This window comes from Podarcis pityusensis (genome assembly GCF_964106645.2).
Source record: "Podarcis pityusensis genome assembly, chromosome: Z".
Taxonomy (NCBI): domain Eukaryota; kingdom Metazoa; phylum Chordata; class Lepidosauria; order Squamata; family Lacertidae; genus Podarcis; species Podarcis pityusensis.
In genome coordinates this window covers 46,804,406-46,823,644 of record NC_138044.1, presented here as the reverse complement: position 1 = coordinate 46,823,644, position 19,239 = coordinate 46,804,406, and the positions used below count along the sequence as shown (strand labels likewise).

The 19,239-nt window shown below is 41.5% G+C and overlaps 2 protein-coding genes across 3 annotated transcripts in view; one reads left to right on the top strand and one right to left on the bottom strand.

Annotated features, from left to right (window-relative positions):
* The window catches only part of ARHGEF6 (Rac/Cdc42 guanine nucleotide exchange factor 6), a 373,875-nt gene that overhangs the window by 190,716 nt on the left and 163,920 nt on the right, over positions 1-19,239 (bottom strand). The window lies entirely within an intron of this gene.
* Positions 1,006-14,431, top strand: HTATSF1 (HIV-1 Tat specific factor 1). 2 transcript variants are annotated; one of them, XM_080990096.1, is made up of 9 exons: positions 1,006-1,309; positions 6,359-6,563; positions 6,956-7,003; positions 8,555-8,709; positions 8,958-9,121; positions 9,939-10,038; positions 11,184-11,273; positions 11,955-12,092; positions 13,582-14,431. In XM_080990096.1, the coding sequence occupies exons 1-9, from the start codon at positions 1,139-1,141 to the stop codon at positions 13,864-13,866; spliced, it is 1,356 nt and encodes a 451-aa protein (XP_080846222.1). In that variant the 5' UTR covers positions 1,006-1,138; the 3' UTR covers positions 13,867-14,431. The 2 variants fall into 2 exon arrangements, with proteins under 2 accessions (XP_080846222.1, XP_080846223.1); XM_080990097.1 differs by lacking the exon at positions 6,956-7,003 and having other exon boundaries at positions 1,007-1,309.

The following is a 19,239-nucleotide window of genomic DNA, read 5'->3' as shown; positions in this document are numbered from 1 at the left end:
GCCATGGCGCCCGCCATTTTGCCTCACCGGAAGTCCCCATATGTCATGATGTGTCTTGTGCTGTTGAACCAATCATGGAACATTCATTCCCTACTAATAAATCTACAATACTTAAAATATAAATCCGGGGACATTAAATGAAATCCGGGGACATTATGGGGACGGATTTTGTCCAGGGACAGATTCATAAATCTGGGGACTGTCCCCGGGAAATGGGGACATCTGGTAACCATACTTTGGGAGGCACAGCAAAAATGCTGCTTTGTCCCAAGAGAAATAAAAATCGGTTTGCGGCATGAGCCTGTGGACGTTGCCTTGGAAACCACCACCAGTGAGTTCAGTGGGGCTTCCAGGTCCAAATAAGCAGAGTCGGGCAATCAAGATGATCAGGGGCTCGGAGCCAACCATCAGCCAATGGAAGGAATATTTTTATTTTGTTTTGACATCAGCCAATGGTTTGGAAAAAGCTTCAAAGAAGAGATCCCTTGATGGGACTATCAGGTACCAGAGCACGTGCGCCTTGCTCTCATGAAAAGAGGGGGTGGGGTGTGTGTCTCCCTCATTCGTCCCCCCACCCTCCAGATAATGAGGAGCGTCTCTCATTGGCTCCTAGATCTTGCTTTTCAATTGGGTGCTTTAAAAAATACACATCACGTGGCTACGCCTTTGCGCCTCTCCCCGGGGACTTCCGCTCTTGCGCAGTGTGCGCGCAAGGAATTCTTCCTCAGCCTTTTGTAGAAAATCATAAAACCATCAACCGGATCCAATAAACAAATAAATTAAAGGGCTGAGGTGGATAATATTTCTGTGCGTGTACAGACGGAGAAAGAGGTGTGTGCAGGGGGGGGAGGGGGTAACGGTCATTTCCCGCGCATGCGCCGTTCGCTTCTTCCATAACCGGCGGTTGTGAGGCGGGTCGTGTGTGGAGATGTGACAGGACTAGCGTCGCATGTGGAGCGGGGCGGGGCTGCGCCTGCGCAAGAGCAGCCGTGGTGCGAGACCGCGCGCAGGCGCCCTGAACGGCTTCGTGCAGTCCGGCGGCTCCCGAGTAGGAGGCGGCGGCGGCGGCGGCATCTGAGGCGCGGCCTAGCTTGTGAGGCGCGTTTTTTACCTCGTCAGCCTGGGTTCCGGCAACAACATGAGTATCGGCGGCTCGGATCGGAACGAGGAGTTCTACCAGCAGCTGCGGCTGCAGGAGCTGTACGGCAAAAAGGACGAGGAAGGCGGCGAGGACCCTTTCACGTACACGGACCCGGCGGACGGGACGCAGTACGAGTGGGATCGCGACAAGAGGGCCTGGTTCCCGAAGGTGAGGGGCGGGGCCTGTTCCCGTCATGGCATGGACAGGGAAAGACGCCGCCGCCGCGGTTTCTTTGCTTCTAATTTCATTACGTTTGTATGCCGACTTTCATCCAAAGATCTCAAGGCGGTTCACAGCACAAAAACACAAAATACATAATATAAAAGCAAGAACCGGAGCAAAGTATGACTTAGCCTTGCTCTCGTTTATTGCTGCTATTTATACAGTGGCCAAAATGTTCTGAGTGCAGGTTAATAATGATCATGGTTATAATAATAGTAATATTGGTGGCCCGGGTTTGTATGGGGCCTTTTACAGGCTGGCCCAAAGGAGGTGATGGAACCAATGGTAGCTCGCTGTGACTTGTTTGCAAAACACTTTGAGCATAAAATTGCTTGCATCCACCAAGACTTTGACTCTGCTGTTACAGCAGATGAATCTCATGGGGTGTCCAGAGCACAGTCTAGTCCTGTTATTGGATGAGTTTCAGTTGGTAAGGCTTGAGGATGTGGACAAGGTGCTCTGATCAGTCAGGGCAACAACTTGCACTCTGGAGTCTAGACCCTCGCCCCTCTTGGCTGATAAAAACCAGCAGGGAGGGAACAGCTGGGCCAGGGAGGTGATCAATGCCTCTTTAAGAGAGGGGGTGGTCCCTGCCTGTTTGAAAGAAGCAGTGGTAAAACCACTCCTTAAGAAACCTTCCCTGAATTCAGAAAACCTAACTAACTACTGGCCAGTTGCTAATCTTCTTTTCCTGGGCAAGGTTCTAGAGTGAGTAGTCACGGACCAGATCTAGGCGCTTTTGGAAGAAACTGATTTTTCTGGATCAATTTCAATTGGGGTTTAGGCACAGTTTTGGCACAGAAACTGCTTTGGTCACCCTGTATGATTTCTGTCAAGAGAGAGAGAAGGGATACATTTCCCTGTTAATTGTTCTCGACCTCTCAGCGGCTTTCGATACCATTGACCATGGTATCCTTCTGGAGTGACTCTCCAAACTAGGGGTGTGTGGCAACACTTTGCGGTGGTTCCAATCCTACTTAGATGGCCGTTTCCAGAGGGTGCTACTTGGGGAATGCTTTTCAACCCCGTGGAACCTTCAGTGTGGGGTTCCACAGGGCTCAATCCTATCCTCCATGTTGTTTAACATCTGCATGAAACCACTGGGTGGGGTTATCCAGAGGTTTGGAGTATTTTTTTGTCAGCAGTATGCTGATGACAGTTAGCTCTATTTCTCCTTTACATCTGCAGGTGAGGCAGTGGAAGTGCTGGACCAGTGTCTTGCCTTGGTAATGGATTGGATGAGAGCCAACAAACTAAATCTCAATCCAGATAAGACTAAGGCACTGTTAGTGGGTGATTCCCCAGACCAGATGACTGGGACATCGCCTGCTATTGATAGGGTTACACTTCCTCTCAAGGAGCAGGTTCGCAGCTTGGGGGTACTCTTTCACCCTTTGATGTTGCTGGAGGCTCAGGTGGCCTCAGTGGTCCGGAGTGCCTTCCATCAGCTTCAGCTGTTGTCTATGCTCTGGTAACCTCAAGGTTAGATTATTGCAATGTGTTATATGTAGGGCTGCCTCAGAAACTTCAGCTAGTGCAGAATTCAGCAGCCAGGTTGCTCAGAGCAAGATGGTTTGAGCATATTACACTGATCCTAGTCTGACTGCACTGGCTACCAATTAGTTTCCAGGCCCAATTCAAAGTGCTGGTTTTGACCTATAAAGCTTTAAACGGTTCAGGACCACAATACCTCAAGAACCGCCTCTTCCATATGAACCTACCCGGACTCTCAGATCATCTTCTGAAGCCCTCCTTTGTGTGCCTCCTCCTTGAGAGGACTGGAGGGTGAAAGCAGGAGAACGGGGCCTTTTCTGCAGTGACTCCCTGTCTGTGGAATGCTTTCCCCAGGGAAGTTCACCTGGCACTTTCATTATACACCTTTAGGTGCCAGGCAAAAATGTTCCTTTTTAACCTTTGGTTGAGCGGATTGACATCCAACATCCTGTACCCTTTTAAAATGCGGCTCTTTTTTCCGGGGGGGGGGGTTATTGGGTCATTGTTCTTATTTTGATTTTATATATTGTAATCTTTTCTGTGAACTGCCCTGAGACCTCTGGGTATAGGGCAGTATATAAATTTAATAAACAAATAAATAAAATTAACAGCCCAGCAATATCTGCAGAGCCAAAGCCCACCCCCACAGCCCCAGGTCCACTTAGAGCTAGGGTACAGTTAAGGAATCATAATCATAATACAAATAAGTGGTGTTAATGTTAGCCAAGCTTTTTGCTTTGGGGCTGTTCTTAATATTCTCTGAATTGGACTGGTAGTTTTTGCTCTGGTGTGCTTTGCAGTGCAGCAATTCCTCCCTCCCAGGAAATACAAATTGGAGATCTATGTCTTTTACTTTTATTTCATGTGGAAAAATTCCATGTATGCCTGGTCCCCTTATTGGCAGAGTTAATTAATGTTTATATGCAAATTTACTTTGGAGTGACCTTTGTCCGTTTTGTTTTTTAGTATGTGAATTATAAAACTTACTTTGAAGAAGAAAAACACTATTTCAAAAAGGTCTTGATTTGCAGTCTATTGACAGTAGTGCAGTAATTTCCCTCACAGCTCAGTTGCCACGGCAGCCACTGTGGAGAATTATATTAATGTTTTAGATTGACATGTGCCCTGTGGATGTGGGCTGAATCAGTGATGTAAAATATTTTCAAAGTTTGTTTTGATGCCATGTAGCTAATAATAATAATTTTATTATTTGTATCCCATCCATCTGTACATGCATTTGTCTTTGAAGACAACACTTTGTGTTTCGTAATTGATTTTAGAATTTTAGAATTTTCAGTGAAATTTGTAAAGAGGAAAGTAATAGTAATAATAATAATGGAATAGGAATATAAGAAGAGCCTGCTGCATCAGGCCAATGACACTTATAAATCCAGCATCCTGTTCCCACAGTGCCCAACCGGATGCCCCAGTGGGAAACCCTCAAGCAGGGCCCCAGCACAGCAGCCCTCTCATCTCCTACTGTGGTTTCCAGCAACTGGGTATTGAGAAGCCTTTCTGCCTCCCAACTGTGGTGGCAGAGTATATCCATTGTGGCTGGTGGCCATAATGATAGCATTACTGTCCACAAATCCTCTTTTAAAGCCTGTTCCATAAAGTGAGTTCCATAGTTTTAAGGAAGTGCTGTGTGAAGAATTTATCTGTGCTGAATTTTCCAAGAGGAAGGTGGGTGAGTGAAGCTCTTGGGGCTCTCCTACTATTCATATTAATATGAGTACAATAGTGTAACTCCAAAGTATCTCCTAAAAAGATCAACATTTACAAATGAAACTAAATAGGGGAAATACTTTTTAATGTTCATTTGATAAAGTAACCTATAAGGAAACACTATTGCATTATGCTAGGGGTGGCTAATCTTTGGCTTTCCAGATGGTAACTGAATTTTAATTCCCATCAACCCCAAGTAGCATGGCCAGTGCTCAGGGATGAGGAGAGCAGGAGTCCAGCAGCATCTGGAAGGCAACAAGTTAGCCACCTCTGTATTAAACAATGCCATACCCTTTTGAATTTTGTAAGGGGTTGTTCTTATAAGTTTTATAAATAGATAAAATTATAATGAAAAAAAAATGCTACAAAGAACAATTTAGAAGGAATAAAAAGATGGCATTGCATCAATGTCATATTTTGTTTCAGATACAGTGAAGTACCTGCAAAGAATTGCACAGGTCAGACATAATTTCTCTTCCACCCCCCTTCCCCATTTCCAGTTTCTTGGGAGAGAAACTGTTCTTCACTTTATACTTGTGCTCCTGTGCTCAGCCAAAAGTTGGGTGGGGAGCTCATCATCCTTGTCCAATAGGGGATGTACACTTGCCACAGTGAACAGGCCTGTAGATCCCTTCTTAGGGTAGTTCACTGTTACATTGGAAAGTTAAAAACAACCTATAGTAACAAAAAGGTAAAGAGCTCTTTCCCCTTCTTAACACCAAGCAGTAGTCTAGGTGAAGAGATTTTTTATTTATCCAGACTTTCTAGCTGTTTTTTGAAATCCTGGCTGTAAATTATTTTATGCTGCCTCTGTGCAAGGAGGTTACTTACTTTTTTAAAAAACTGTTATTGTACAGGGTGAGTCCTTTAAAAGAGGCCCCATGGATACAGAGTACACATGTTCCACGGGCCCTCTTTTCAAAGACTCATCCTGTATAAAGCACATTCTATATTTTTCTGTTTGCTGCCTCGGGAATGCTTATTAATATGTTGTCAAATGTTGTTCATTCAGGATAAATATAAATCATTAGGGACTTAATCTCTTAGATATGCAAAGCTGCTGTGGTTCACAAAATGACTTGTACTGATGTACCTATAGCAGCATCCTTATACCTTGTATACCAGCTGGCTGGGACTGATGGCAACTGTAGTGTGAAACTGCTGGAGAGCACCATATTGGGGAAGGCTGTTATAAAAGATGCATGTTTGTCCTCCTATACTGTCATTTGCAGTTCCATTATGAAAGGCCTCTGCCCCATAATTTAAAAAATAGAACATGATCATCATGATTTGTTTCAGTGTTTAGATTGGTACATTTATCACATGTAGTAGCTCTGGGGAGCAGGTGGCGCTGTGATCTAAACCACTGAACCTCTTGGGCTTCCTAATTGCAAAGTCGACAGTTCGAATCCGCATGCCAGGGTGATCTGCCGTTGCTCTGTCCCAGCTCCTGCCAACCTAGCAGTTCAAAAGCATGCCAGTGCAAGTAGATAAATAGGTACCACTGTGGCATGAAGGGAAATGGCATTTCCGTGTGCTCTGGCACTCGTCACAGTGTCCTGTTGCACCAGAAGCTGTTTAATCATGCTGGCCACATGACCTGGAAAAACTGTCTGCAGCCAATCACCAGCTCCCTCAGCCTGAAAGCGGAGATGAGCGCTGCACACCATGGTCAAATTCGACAGGACTTAACCATCCAAGGGTCCTTTACTTTTACTTTTACGTAGTAGCTCAGACGGAATCCCTTATCTATCTCTACTCTGAATTCTCTTTTAGGTTACTGAAGATTTCCTGGCAACATATCATGCTAACTATGGCTTCCCCACTGAAAGTTCAGATAATTCATCTGCATCTCTTACAAAGACTGAATCTAAAACTCCTAAAGATTCAAAGAATACCAAGATCCAGCAGCCAACAGATCCAAAAGCATCTCAGGCAACAGATCTTAAACAAAGAGGAGAGAAAAGAAAACCTGATGCAGGCATGTTATGCATGACTTAGAAGTAGTCTGCTGCTCAAGAAGAAATGTCTATTTCTGTGGAGTTGAGCATTTAACAGCTTCAGTGGCAATGTTGCATGCATCTTCATACTGAAAGATCTCATTACCATTCAGAAAGACTACTTAATCTCTTCTGAAAGTCTAAATTTTAAAGAATCAAATGACAGGCAACTTTTAATGATTTGTGATCTTTGGTAAAGCTGCATAAATGTGAATATAGGAAGCTACCTTAGGTCATGTCAGACTGTCTGTCTAGCCCAATAGTGTCAGCTCTGATTGGCAGCAGTTCTCTATGGTCTCATGTGAATTTCTGTGGTCTCATGTGCTGGTTTAGAACTGCAACATAACTAATCTAATCATGATCTGCTCCTTAGGATGGTTTCATGTTGAAGAACAGAGAAACACAAATGTATATGTGACAGGTAAGAAAAAAAACTCTTGGCATTTGCAGATTGCTGAAGATGCATTGGGAAGCCTTATGGTTGAAAGTCAAACCTTATGGTTAGGAAGACAGATGTATCTGAATATACTTTAAAAATATATTATTTTACTTTGGATTGCATAAAAGCTTTGCAGTGGAGCAAAACCTTTCTGGAAGTTGAAGAAGAGAAAAATGATGGAATTTTATTCAGGATTTTAATACAGTTTAGCTGGCTGGAATATAGGAAATAAAATAAAATAAAATAATAAAACAAAACAAAACAATACCACCAGGGAAATTGTAGGTGGGTAACGCTAACAACAAAATAACCTATTAAAAACTGGGTTCTGTGCGTATATTTGAGAAACACGTAACAGAAATTATTACGCAGAAGTTATTTATGCTGAAATGTGTGAATTTTTTGTCAGCCTCCTACCTTCTCCATTGCTTTTCTGCTTAACTATAATTGAGAGCCACACTTTGTCCATTTAGTGGTGATATGGATACTACTGACTCTTAGGCAAGTAGGACCTGCAACTGCTAACAAATTCCCTTTAGGCAAGTTCATTCCATCCAAGTTAGAAAGCTGTCTTATAGCAAGTTAGGCCATTCGTCCATCCAACAGAAAAATGCCTACGCTGCCAGTGGCCTTCTAGGTTTCTGAAGAGCCTTTCCAGCCCTCTCTGGGGATGCCAGGGGTTGAATCTGGGACCTTCTGCATACAAAGCATGTGAATTATGACCCCTTTCTGTTGTTCAACACTTGCGAAGTGCTTACAATTTTCTAAGTACTGTATGGATATTAAAAGTTAAGAAAGTTGCTGCCTGCAGGCTTACAATCTGACATATTTCTGTTGAAATACAAAAAGTATATACGTTAATGAAATGGGGAAATAAAAGAAAATTAGGCGTGGAACAGCTATACTTTAGCAGCTGTTGAATGGGACCAGATTGATCTCTCTCTTGCTCCAGATCTCTTGGTGGGTAGCAGAAGCCAGAGTGTGTCTCTCTTCAGCTCTGCATCCCTGATGCAGTTCTCCAGCTTACGTCAGTTGTCCATAAAACCTTTTTTGTGGCACTGAAACACGAGGACTGTGACTCCTTTCCTTCCTAGTACCCCCTCCTGCAACTTCTGCTCCCGTCCTCTCTGTTCCTGAACGTGCCAAAGCAGAGTTGATGTTTGAAGTTCCAGATGCTTTCCATGGATTCATTCTGGAAGGCTCCTCTGGGTCAGGATCATCAGATTTCAACTCTGGAAAAGGGAGGGAGAGTGAGCTGTGCTTCATGACCTCCCTGAATACCGCAAGAAATACCTGCTTTCATTAAAACAATTCATTGCATGGCACATACTTTGGGATCTTCCACTGTGTTCTTAAGTCCAAAAGCCAGGAGATAATGCCAGAAAGCGTGTGAGTAGGGAAGACTAAAGGTATATTGAAGAACACCAGGAACGTTGTGATGAGTTAGAATCCTCTATTTTATTCTTCTGTATAAATTGATTTTGTGAAGTTGGCAGGTGTATTTCTTGCAATTGTTTAAATTTATTTCCACAGGTTTGCCACCAGACATTACGAAAGATGAGTTTGTGCAGGTTATGTCAAAATGTGGTATTGTTATGCGTGATCCACAAACAGAGGAGCCTAAAATTAAACTTTACAAAGACAAAGAAGGAAATCTGAAAGGAGATGGGCTCTGCTGCTACTTAAAGGTTAGTTGTATGCTTCAGTTATACTTTCACAATGATGCTTTCAGCCTTTCACTTGTCTCTTTGTTACTTTGAATTTTATTTTTATTTTGAGCAGTCACTGGGACTTCAAGGTAGCTTATTATGGTAATTTGTTTTGTAAGTTTTACCTCTTCACAAGCCAGACTTTGTTGTTTAGGTGGAAGGTAAGAGTCCTTCCACCTAAGTCTGAATTACCTCTTCTAATTTTTTGTTTTTATTTTTAATAATAGAGAGAATCTGTTGAATTGGCATTAAAACTATTGGATGAAAATGAAATTAGAGGCTACAAATTGCATGTGGAAGTTGCACAGTTTCAACCAAAGGGGGAGTACGATGCCAGCAAGAAGAAAAAGAAATGCAAGGACTACAAAAAGAAGCTGTCTCAACAACAAAAGTGTGTAGTCATTTCTGTAAATAAAATTGACTTTTACATTACTGGGAGGAAATATACAGGCTAAAACCTGAAATCTAAAAATATGTCATTCATTTAAACTAGTGAAACAAAGTTTCTAAACTGTCTGGCACACCTTGCAGTTGGCTGTTATACCTTTTATGATTTCTAAACTTCAGGATATTTTGTTGATACTGAGTGTGCTGTCGTTTAAAGCTATGTCCACGCTTATTTTTATATTAAGTAGAGTAAGCCTGCAGCAATACATGCTTGGCAAAAAAAGCAAGAAGAATTGTAAAAATGAAAAGGGAGGTAGATGTCAGGGGAAAAATACTTTGACAGTTGCACCAGGCCTTGCATCCGGTGTGTTTTGACTATATGTGATATTGGCTTTAGGCGCGATCTCCAGAATGTAACCTCCATGTAAGTTGAGGGCTTACTCTAGTGGTGTGACATTTTTACCACAGTTTTTTTTTTTACAGCAGCTGCCTGATACCTTTATCTCAAAAGCTGCTCCAAATTTCACAAGGGACTAGCTTCAAACTAAATATATACTGCTGGTGCTGAGTTCAGTGGGGCTTAGCCTGAGGTAAGTGAGTATGGGATTGCAGCCTTCTTTAAATTGCCAGAGACTTAAATCAGGTGGTTTTCCAATAGTTTTTCAGATTCAGGTTGCTAGCTTCATTATGTGTTATGAAATAACTGCCGGTGCTGAGACCTTGATTTAGGAAATATCAAATTTAATGGTTTTTTCCCAACAAACTCTTATAGAAACTGAAGAGATCAGCCCCAACCCCTTACTATTGCTTCATTTCATTAGACTGCTGGATTGGAGACCGGAGAAGAAAGATGGCAGTGTTCGAATGCGGCACGAGCGTGTTATCATTATCAGGAACATGTTCCACCCAAGCGATTTTGAGGTAGGGAAGCACATCACCCCCCCCCCTTTTTTTAATGTAAGGCACAAAAGCTGGGAATGGCAAGTGCAGGTAGTCATGCTAGGAAAAGAATCTAAACTGAAACTGCAGCATGCCTTTTAGGACCAACTAATAATAATTATTATTATTATTATTATTATTATTATTATTATTATTTATACCCTGCCCTCCTCAGCCAAGGCCAGGCTCAGGGCAGCTAACAAGCAATAATAAAAACAAGTTGAATGAATACAACTTAAAAACAAGATTAAAAGATAACAATTAAAATATTGAAACATTAAAATATTAAAATGCAGCCTCATCACAGGAGGAGAAAGGAAAAAGGAAAAAGAAAGAGGGGGAGGGAATCAAATTGGCTCCAAGCCAAAGGCCAGGCGGAACAATTCTGTCTTACAGGCCCTGCGGAAAGAAATCAGATCCTGCAGGGCCCTGGTCTCATGAGGCAGAGCGTTCCACCAGGCCGGAGCCAGAGTTGAGAAGGCCCTGGCTCTGGTTGAGGCTAATCTAACTTCCTTAGGGCCCGGGACCACTAGGGTGTTGCTATTTTTGGACCTTGAGGCTCTCCGTGGGGCATACGGAGAGAGGCGGTCCCATAGGAACGAGGGTCCCAGGCCGTGAAAAAGATACATGATAGGTATCTGAAGAAGTGTGCATGCACACAAAAGCTTATATTTAGAACAAACTTAGTTGGTCTCTAAGGTGCTACTGGACTATTTTTAAATTTTTTATTTCGACTGTGTCAGACCAACATGGCTACCTACCTGAATTTAAAGATGTGGTTCTTTTAATTCTAAGAAAATATTGTAAAAGGATATTTTATTTCATGTATACTTTGTTAATTTATACCACTTGTTCTTTTTCACATGGGCAACACAGTAGCCCTGCTAAGATTCCATTAATGTTGACCAGGAGCATTCTGTCCTGTAAGGAAGACGTTTTTCTTTTGGAGTTACGCTTTGAGCATCAGATGAATATGAAACCCAATTTCAATAATACTCATTAAACAGTTTGGCCAGGATTGGCTTAGTGTCTCAGGATGGTATAGCCAGTATGTGGAAATTCTTGTTTCTGAAGCAATGTTGGAAAATGCTTTTAAGACGTAATCTTGTAACTGGATCTTTTTGCAGGAAGATCCTTTAGTGCTAAATGAGATAAGAGAAGATCTTCGGACAGAATGTGAAAAGTTTGGACAAGTAAAGAAAGTCATTCTATTTGACGTAGGTAATTTTACATGATCGTAGTTGTTAGCTGTATGTAGCAGATACTTAAATTGTATTCAGTGTTAAATATTTTGCTTTTTTTTTTTGAGAAACTGTTTTAGAAGAAGTTTAGATTGACTGCCAGATACGTTTAAAGTTTCTTGGATTTAAAATGCTTCACTTTATTAATAAATAGCCCCCATCCTCCTGAGGAGCTCAGGGTGGTATTTCTCTGTCTTCTTCCTCTCCTCTTGATCCTCACAGCTATCCTGCAAGGTAGGTTAGATTGAGAGATCACCAAGACACCATTGTGTCTGAACAGGGAACGGATTCTAGGTCTCCCAGGTAGAAAATCTATTATTCCGTCTAGTACACCATACTAAACAGACAGATAGTCAGTGAAGATGGTGCCTCGCAAGAATGTGTTTAAGCAGCTATAGAATTCTGATGTTGATACTGCCATTGTAAGTATATAGGCTGACAAATATTTAAGATATTCAGGAATATGGTGTGATGATAGCCATCTCGTAATGTTTTCAGAGTTTCTTTCTTTCTGGAAGTGATTCTCTGGTACCATGGTACTTTTATAGTGTTCTTGCTCTTGAAGTCCCAGTAGTCTTCTACAATCTGTCTTTATGTTTAAGCGTATAAAGGCCTAGATTGGATTTGATAGCCTCTGGCTCTCTTTTGTTTTTATAGAGGCACCCAGATGGTGTTGCTTCTGTGTCATTTAAAGAAGCAGAAGAAGGAGATGTCTGCAAACAGGCACTCAACGGGCGATGGTTTGGTGGACGTCAGCTCTCTGTGGAGACATGGGATGGTGTAACAGATTATCAGGTGTGTCTCCAACAACAACAACAACAACAACAACAACAACAACAACTTATTATTTATATCCTGCCCATCTGGCTGGGTTTCTCCAGCCACTCTGGGCGGCTTCCAACAAAACACTAAAATACAATAACCTATTAAACATTAAAAGCTTCCCTAAACAGGGCTTTTAGCTGTTTGAGAGATATTTGCAGCTATGTCTGTATATGATGCATTACATAGAGGCTGCTGTCAGGAATCATACTGTAGGTTAGAAACCAACACATCCCCTCTGGCCGGCTAGCCCAGGGTGAAAGCTCTGGATCTCAGGCATTCATAATCACAACGGAGAATTGGAAATTTGAGTACTTTATATTTTCAAAGTACTTTCTCACTTTAAGTTTTGCTCTGCAGTCATGATTCCAATAAAAATTTTGGTTCCCTTCCCCCGCGGGAATGAGCCCCTTTTTGAAGTGGTGCAACAAAGCATGTCCCTTTTAACCCATAACAAAAAAAAAGTCACCTTAAATTTAGCCAGTGGCATAACATGCTGTTACATTCTCCCCTCATCCCCTGGGCTCATCCAGCTTATTACTATTAATGCAGAGCTTTCCATATACATGTTGCTTTACAAAGAATGAGAAGACTCTCATGGTGGTGTATAATTCAGAAAACAATAGAAGGGAGACAACAGAGGGGACATAGGAGGAAATGGTTATAGACCACTGCAAGTCCCTTTGGGTTTGGTGCAGCTTACTTATTAGCAAAGATGTATAGGAACATTCTTTAGTTCCCCAAATCCCATTTATTTCAATGGAATTAACTTAGGAATGATTAACTTTTCAAGTTGATTTGAGTGGGGCCAGTTTAATTCACAGCACAGATCTATTCACAAGGAAGTCCCTCTGAGCTCAACAGGACTTACTTTTAGGCGAGTGTATCCAGGATTGCAATCTAAATTGAGTTGGATCCCAATTCATCATTTTGAATTTTTATTAATTTGTTTTTGTTTGTTTAGTTTACCGTTTTTTAATACCATCATATATAGAAGATTATTAGACACCTTAAACTGAGATTAGGATGGGTACAGATATTTATTCTGTGAACTTGAGATGAAGTGTGGTATATAAATGTAATAAATAAGAGTTTTAAAAATCCGGTCTTTCTTATAGGTCATACATTTTATGTGATACTCACCTGAATTTAGATCTGATGTTTAAAGCTTTGTATACAGAAGACATTGAAACTTAGGTCTGTCTCACACTTAAATCCACTTAGGCTTTCAGCAGCCTTAAGTCTTCTTGTACTGTTTGTTCATAAGAGTTTTATTTGTGTGTGTTTTTAGTGCAGTTAATTTACTTTAGGTTTGAGGGGCATTCCTGCAATATAAATTTAATACTTAGCATAGGTTTTGGTTAGGTTTCTGAAGCTTTGATTATTAAGTCACAAGCAGAAAGCTCCCCCACCCCCTTTTTGGCACAAAAACATTTACATATACTTTCATATGTGATCGCAGGTCGAGGAGACTTCAAGAGAAAGGGAAGAGAGACTGAAGGGTTGGCAGAAGTTTTTAGGTGATCCAAATACAGAAATGCCGAAAACAGCATCTGACGCAGATTCTTCGGAAACTGGTGTCCAGCTCCCAGAAGGAGTTCAGCCATCTAAAGATAATAGTGCATCTGAGGGTGGCCCAAAGAGTGAAGCAGCTGAGAGAGGAGATAATGGCGAGCGTACCAATGAAGATGTCACAGCATCCACAGATAGCAGCGTTGCAGGCAGTGACGAGGAAGCAGAGACCTAACGTCTTTAACTCGTTTGTAAAAGCATGTATGTAGGGTAACCTTTAGACCTCTCTTATGCTGTGCTTTGAAGCAACTGCAGGCAGCATTCAAATGAATATATATGCATTACCCTGTTAAGATATCATCAGCGTGTTTTTGAAGTGTTTCATTAATAGCAGCATTTAATGATCATCTGCTGCTGCTGTCCAAGCTGTGTGTATGTGTCCATAAGTTGCCAAGAGCCTGCTGAACTGACCAGCTGTCTTACATTATACCTTTGCTTGTCAGTGTTCAAAGTCCATCATTGTAAGCAGGTACAGACTTGCAGTTCCTATTAACTACACAATGACCTTTAGAATTACAGAGGTATGAATGCTTTTAATTTTTTTGCTCCCAATTTCCTAAATGCCCCAACCTTTGGATGATCCAGTACTTTTTTGGATGAGCTGGCTTTCCTGATACTATGCACTTTTAAAATAACAGATCACTGAGAATACATTACAGTATTGGCACCCTGTACATGTAGCTGGGGAGTGGAAAAATAATTATCACCCGCAATTAATAAAGATAAATGTTCTGAAAGTACTCTCCTGGGATGCAAAGTTTTAGATGACTGAAGTTCCCCTTTCATTTTAATTCATTTTAAATCCTGATGAGATTATATGACAAATAGGAAAAATGTGTAAATAAGCCTAACTGATCTCTGTTTTTAATTTTTTGAGGATAAATTCATATTGGAAACAAAGCGAGAGCTTGTGTGGTGGAAGTGTGATTCTTTTCTTCACCTTACTGTGTTCAATTGTAGTTTGGTTTTACTACAGGAGACTACAAACAAAATTGTTTCGCGATTCCCTCTCAAAATTGTTGCTCAGATTTTAAAAGACAGATGTTTGTTTACAGATGCAAACCATTCAGAACTAGCAAACATTTGTGTTTTGTTTTAAATGTACCTGGCTTCCAAATGTTGTATATAAAATTATTTTCCAATATCATTTTTAACAAGGTCTATCAAATCAACTGCACTAAAAACCACCAAACTGTTACTGTTTTTAAGCTCAATTCAGACATAATGAGGAACCATGAACTTCTGTGATGAGAATGAGCAGCAGTGGGCGTCTTCCTCTTAATGTTTAGCATACCTGTTTTGTATTTGGGAATATGGGATTATGTTTTAAAAAAATTAAAGAGAGATTAAATTTGCATCACATTTGGACTGTTTGCTTGCTTGAACTTGCTGCCAACAGATGAAAAAGCATTTCCATATGAAAACTAGAAATTTGAGTGAACAATGAGTGTTCATTCTAGTGTTGTTGGGGATATTTTTAGATACTATCTGTACAGCCAGGAACAACAACAACAATTTATTTATAGACCGCCCAGCTGGCTGGGTTTCCCTTGCCATTCTGGGCGACTCCCAGTAGAATATTAAAAACACGATAAATACATCAAACATTAAAAACTTCCCTAAACAGAGCTGCCTTCAGATGTTTTCTAAAAGTCAGGTGGTTGTTTATTTCCTTGACATCTGATGGGAGGGCGTTCCACAGGGCAGGCACCACTACCAAGGAGGCCCTCTGACTGGTTCTCTGTAATTTCGCTTCTTGCAGTGAGGGAACTGCCAGAAGGCCCTTGGAACTGGACCTCGGTGTCTGGGCTGAACAATGGGGGTGGAGACGCTCCTTCAGGTATACTGGACCGAGGCCGTTTAGGGCTTTAAAGGTCAGCACCAACACTTTGAATTGTGTTCGGAAACATACTGGGAGCCAATGTAGGTCTTTCAAGATGTAGTTTCGGTGGCTGCTCCCAGTCACCAGTCTAGCTGCCGCATTTTGGATTAGTTGTAGTTTCTGGGTCACCTTCAAAGGTAGCCCCACATAGAGTGCATTGCAGTAGTCCAAGCGGGAGATAACTAGAGCATGCACCACTCTGGTGAGACAGTCTGTGGGCAGGTAGGGTCCCAGCCTGCATACCAGATGGAGCTGGTAAACAGCTGCCCTGGACACAGAATTGATCTGCACCTCCATGGACAGCTGTGAGTCCAAAATGACTCCCAGGCTGCGCACCTGGTCCTTCAGGGGCACAGTTACCCCATTCAGGACCAGGGAGTCCTCTCTCATTATTATTATTATGATTGGAACACCCAAAGATTGGGGCATTTAGGAAATTGGGAGCATCTTGATAATAAAAATGAATGTATTACCTATAATGCTATTTTTATTCCAATCTATATCGATAGTGGAGCAGGACACTTCAAACAATGACAAAAGGACATAATCTAAATTTATACGGCAGGCGGGAAAGCCAAGGATTAAATATAAGTTACTAATGGATGCGAAGGAAAGAGGCGGATTCTCTTGCCAGATTTAAAGTTATATTATGAGGCATCCTGCCTCTGCTGGCTTCATTAATGGATAATGGTAAATAATTCAGATATGTTAGATCTGGAAGGTTCTGATAACAGACTTGGATGGCATTCATATCTTTGGTATGGAAAAACAAAAGTACATAAGGGATTCGTGAACCATGTAAGAAAATCAATTTATGCTGTATGTGGAAAAATATAAAAATCTTTTAGAAGATAAAACTACATGGTGGTTATCACCATTGTAAGCAATATCAGTTAAAAAAACAAACATGGAAGGTGAATGGGCAACTTACAAAGAACTGTTAACCAAAGTAGGAAACCAATTAAAGGTGAAAAAAAATGAGGATATAAGACATTTATTAACAGATTGGATACAATACCACCAACGATCTGTTTAGGCTGGACAAAGGATTGGGTTTCAGTAAAGAGTTGTCAAGGTTTGAAAAGGATTTGTTGGGAAATAATGAAAAACTATTGTCAAAAATGTATAAACTGTTGGAATGGGAAACTGAAAATGAAGAGGTAAAAGCAGTAATGATTCATTAGGTAAAAGATGTAGGGTACAATATACAACTTGCTGACTGGGAAAGATTATGGAGGGAGGATTTGAAGTTCACAGCATGCTGTACATTGAAAGAAAGTTATATGAAAATGATGTACCGATGGTATTTGACTCCCACAAGATCAGCGAAAATGTACAAAAACATACGTTGGAAGGGCAAAGAGAATGAAGGCATGTTATGCCACATGTGGATGTGCAAAAAGGCTAGAGCATTCTGGGAAATTATATACTGTATAATGAACTGAAAAAAATGTTTAAGATAACCTTTGTAAAAAGAACACCCTGAAGCTTTTTTAATAGGCATTACAGGAGAAGAAATACCAGAGGACTTAAAAAGACTGTTTATGTATGCAACAACAGCTGAAAGAATGCTTTTTGCCCAGAAGAGGAAATGCCAACCAAGGAAGAGTGGAAAGTGAAGATGATGGACTGCAGAAATGGCGAAAAAGACTGGGAAGATCAGTCACCCAGATGATTGTAAATTTTAAAATGAATGGTATAAAATTATAGAGTACTTTAAGGAACAATGTAAAGATTTAAAGACGTTAGCACGATTGATTTAGCACTTGTAATTTTTAATAGATAAAGGATTAAATAAGGATTTAATTAAAGTTGGATATATGTAATTAAATGCGGTTAAAAATAAAAAATGTATCTGTGGAAAACCGGGGGGGGGGGGGAGTCCAGGAGTTCAGGGAATCCTGCAATTGTATAAATATTGTTAAATTTAAGTTTGAATGATGTTAATGATGAAAAACTGAAAATAATTTTTTTAAAGGAAAGGTCATTCAGATTGAAATATTTTTTTGTGTAAGTTTAGCTGTACTAGACTTTATTAACTGACTAGTGTGATAGTTAATTTTAAATAAAATATTTCTGGAATTGAAATGGCTACTCTGTTATGAGAATACAAGTTCTGTGAGACAAGTTTGTGTGTTTTCGTTATAGCACAAATTTACCTTACAATGTTCATTGTTTCAGGTTTGGTCAACGGGCAGAATAAAATAATTGCAGTATTTCCAACCTAAAATCTCCTGTGGCTAACCGTGGCCTTCTCTGCGGGTGGTCAGCCCCAGAACCAGGTGTATAACCCTAGCAGAGGGGCTTCTGGGCAGGATCAGCCAACCTGCCCAGATACCCAGTCAGCTCACTCCACCTAGAGCAGCGTGAAAGGGACTATCTCTACACGCCCAAGAAGGTGGTGGTATTATTTTCTGATAATCATGTGCTAGGTATACAGAATGCCTTACAGCAGGAGAGGGGAACTTTTGTCCTACAGGCCAATCTTACCCCACCAATGGTCCAATTTGGCCCATGAAGTCATTTCCCTCAAATCACACCCAACTTGCAAATCAGATGAATTAACTTTAGGGTTTAATCCTGCATTAATACAAGGGAACAGGATTGCACAGCCAAGGCATCATCAGCTGATGAGTATGGATTAAAGCCCTTGGCTCTGGTTGAAGCTCTGGTTGAAGCAGCCTGCCCATTGTTAAGCCACTGGGCAGTGGTGGCAGGTTAAGGCTTACATAAGGGTTACATACTGTAGGCCAGAAGTGCCTGGAAAGTAGAGCAGGATCTATGGGAAGCTCTCAGAGCAGAGATCCTGCAGTAGATGGCAAGGGTTTCTGACTCTCACTTGTCTTAACAAAATTAGCAACAACGTGACTTACCTAATTAGGCTGTAAAAATGAAAAACGATAATCAGGAATGCATTTTCGTGTGAGCTCAGCTCAGTTCTGGTTCTGAAAACGAACGGCCAGGCTTCAGAATGTGCCCAGAAGCAACCTGCCCTTTAATTCTAACTTCATGTCTCTTGAACCCAGCTTTGGGTGGATGTTCTTGTAGTGAAAAATAAAGTTGATCCAAACAAACCTGAAGTCTACCCTCCCCTGACACAGGCAGCATTGATAAGCTCTAATTAGACAGTTGGGAGAGGTGGAGCACCTCCGGCCTTGGAGTGGGAGACAAATGCTGGCCTCCAGCTCTTTTCATCTGGCCCCAAGGCTCTTGCCAGGCCATACTTCACACCGGCCCTCCTTTGCAAACTCCCTTGAGCATTTGTGCCTGGTTGGAACATGTTGTTGAGATCTAATAATGCTTGCTGGCCTGGATAGATAGAAGATATTGAAACCAGTCCTCTGCACAAAGGTAGAATTCAACATTTGTTGGAAGGCCCATTTTCGCTTATGCCGCTGCCCCCAGCCCCCACAAGGCAAGTGCCCCCACCCTCAGTCACTTGCCTTGAAGGGAATGTATCCCTTCAGCTAGAAAAGGTTTCCTACCCATTGCCTGAAATTTGGTTACAGCTGGGAATGAGGTGAGGTGGGAAGGGATGGATTTAAAGGTTGCACCATGCACAAGTTCAGGGAGGCAGTCGATGTGCAGGGAGAGTGGGAGGGAGCCGAGAGGGTGAAACAAGGGGTTGCCTTTGCGACTCAGTATCTGCACAGTAAGGGGTAGGAG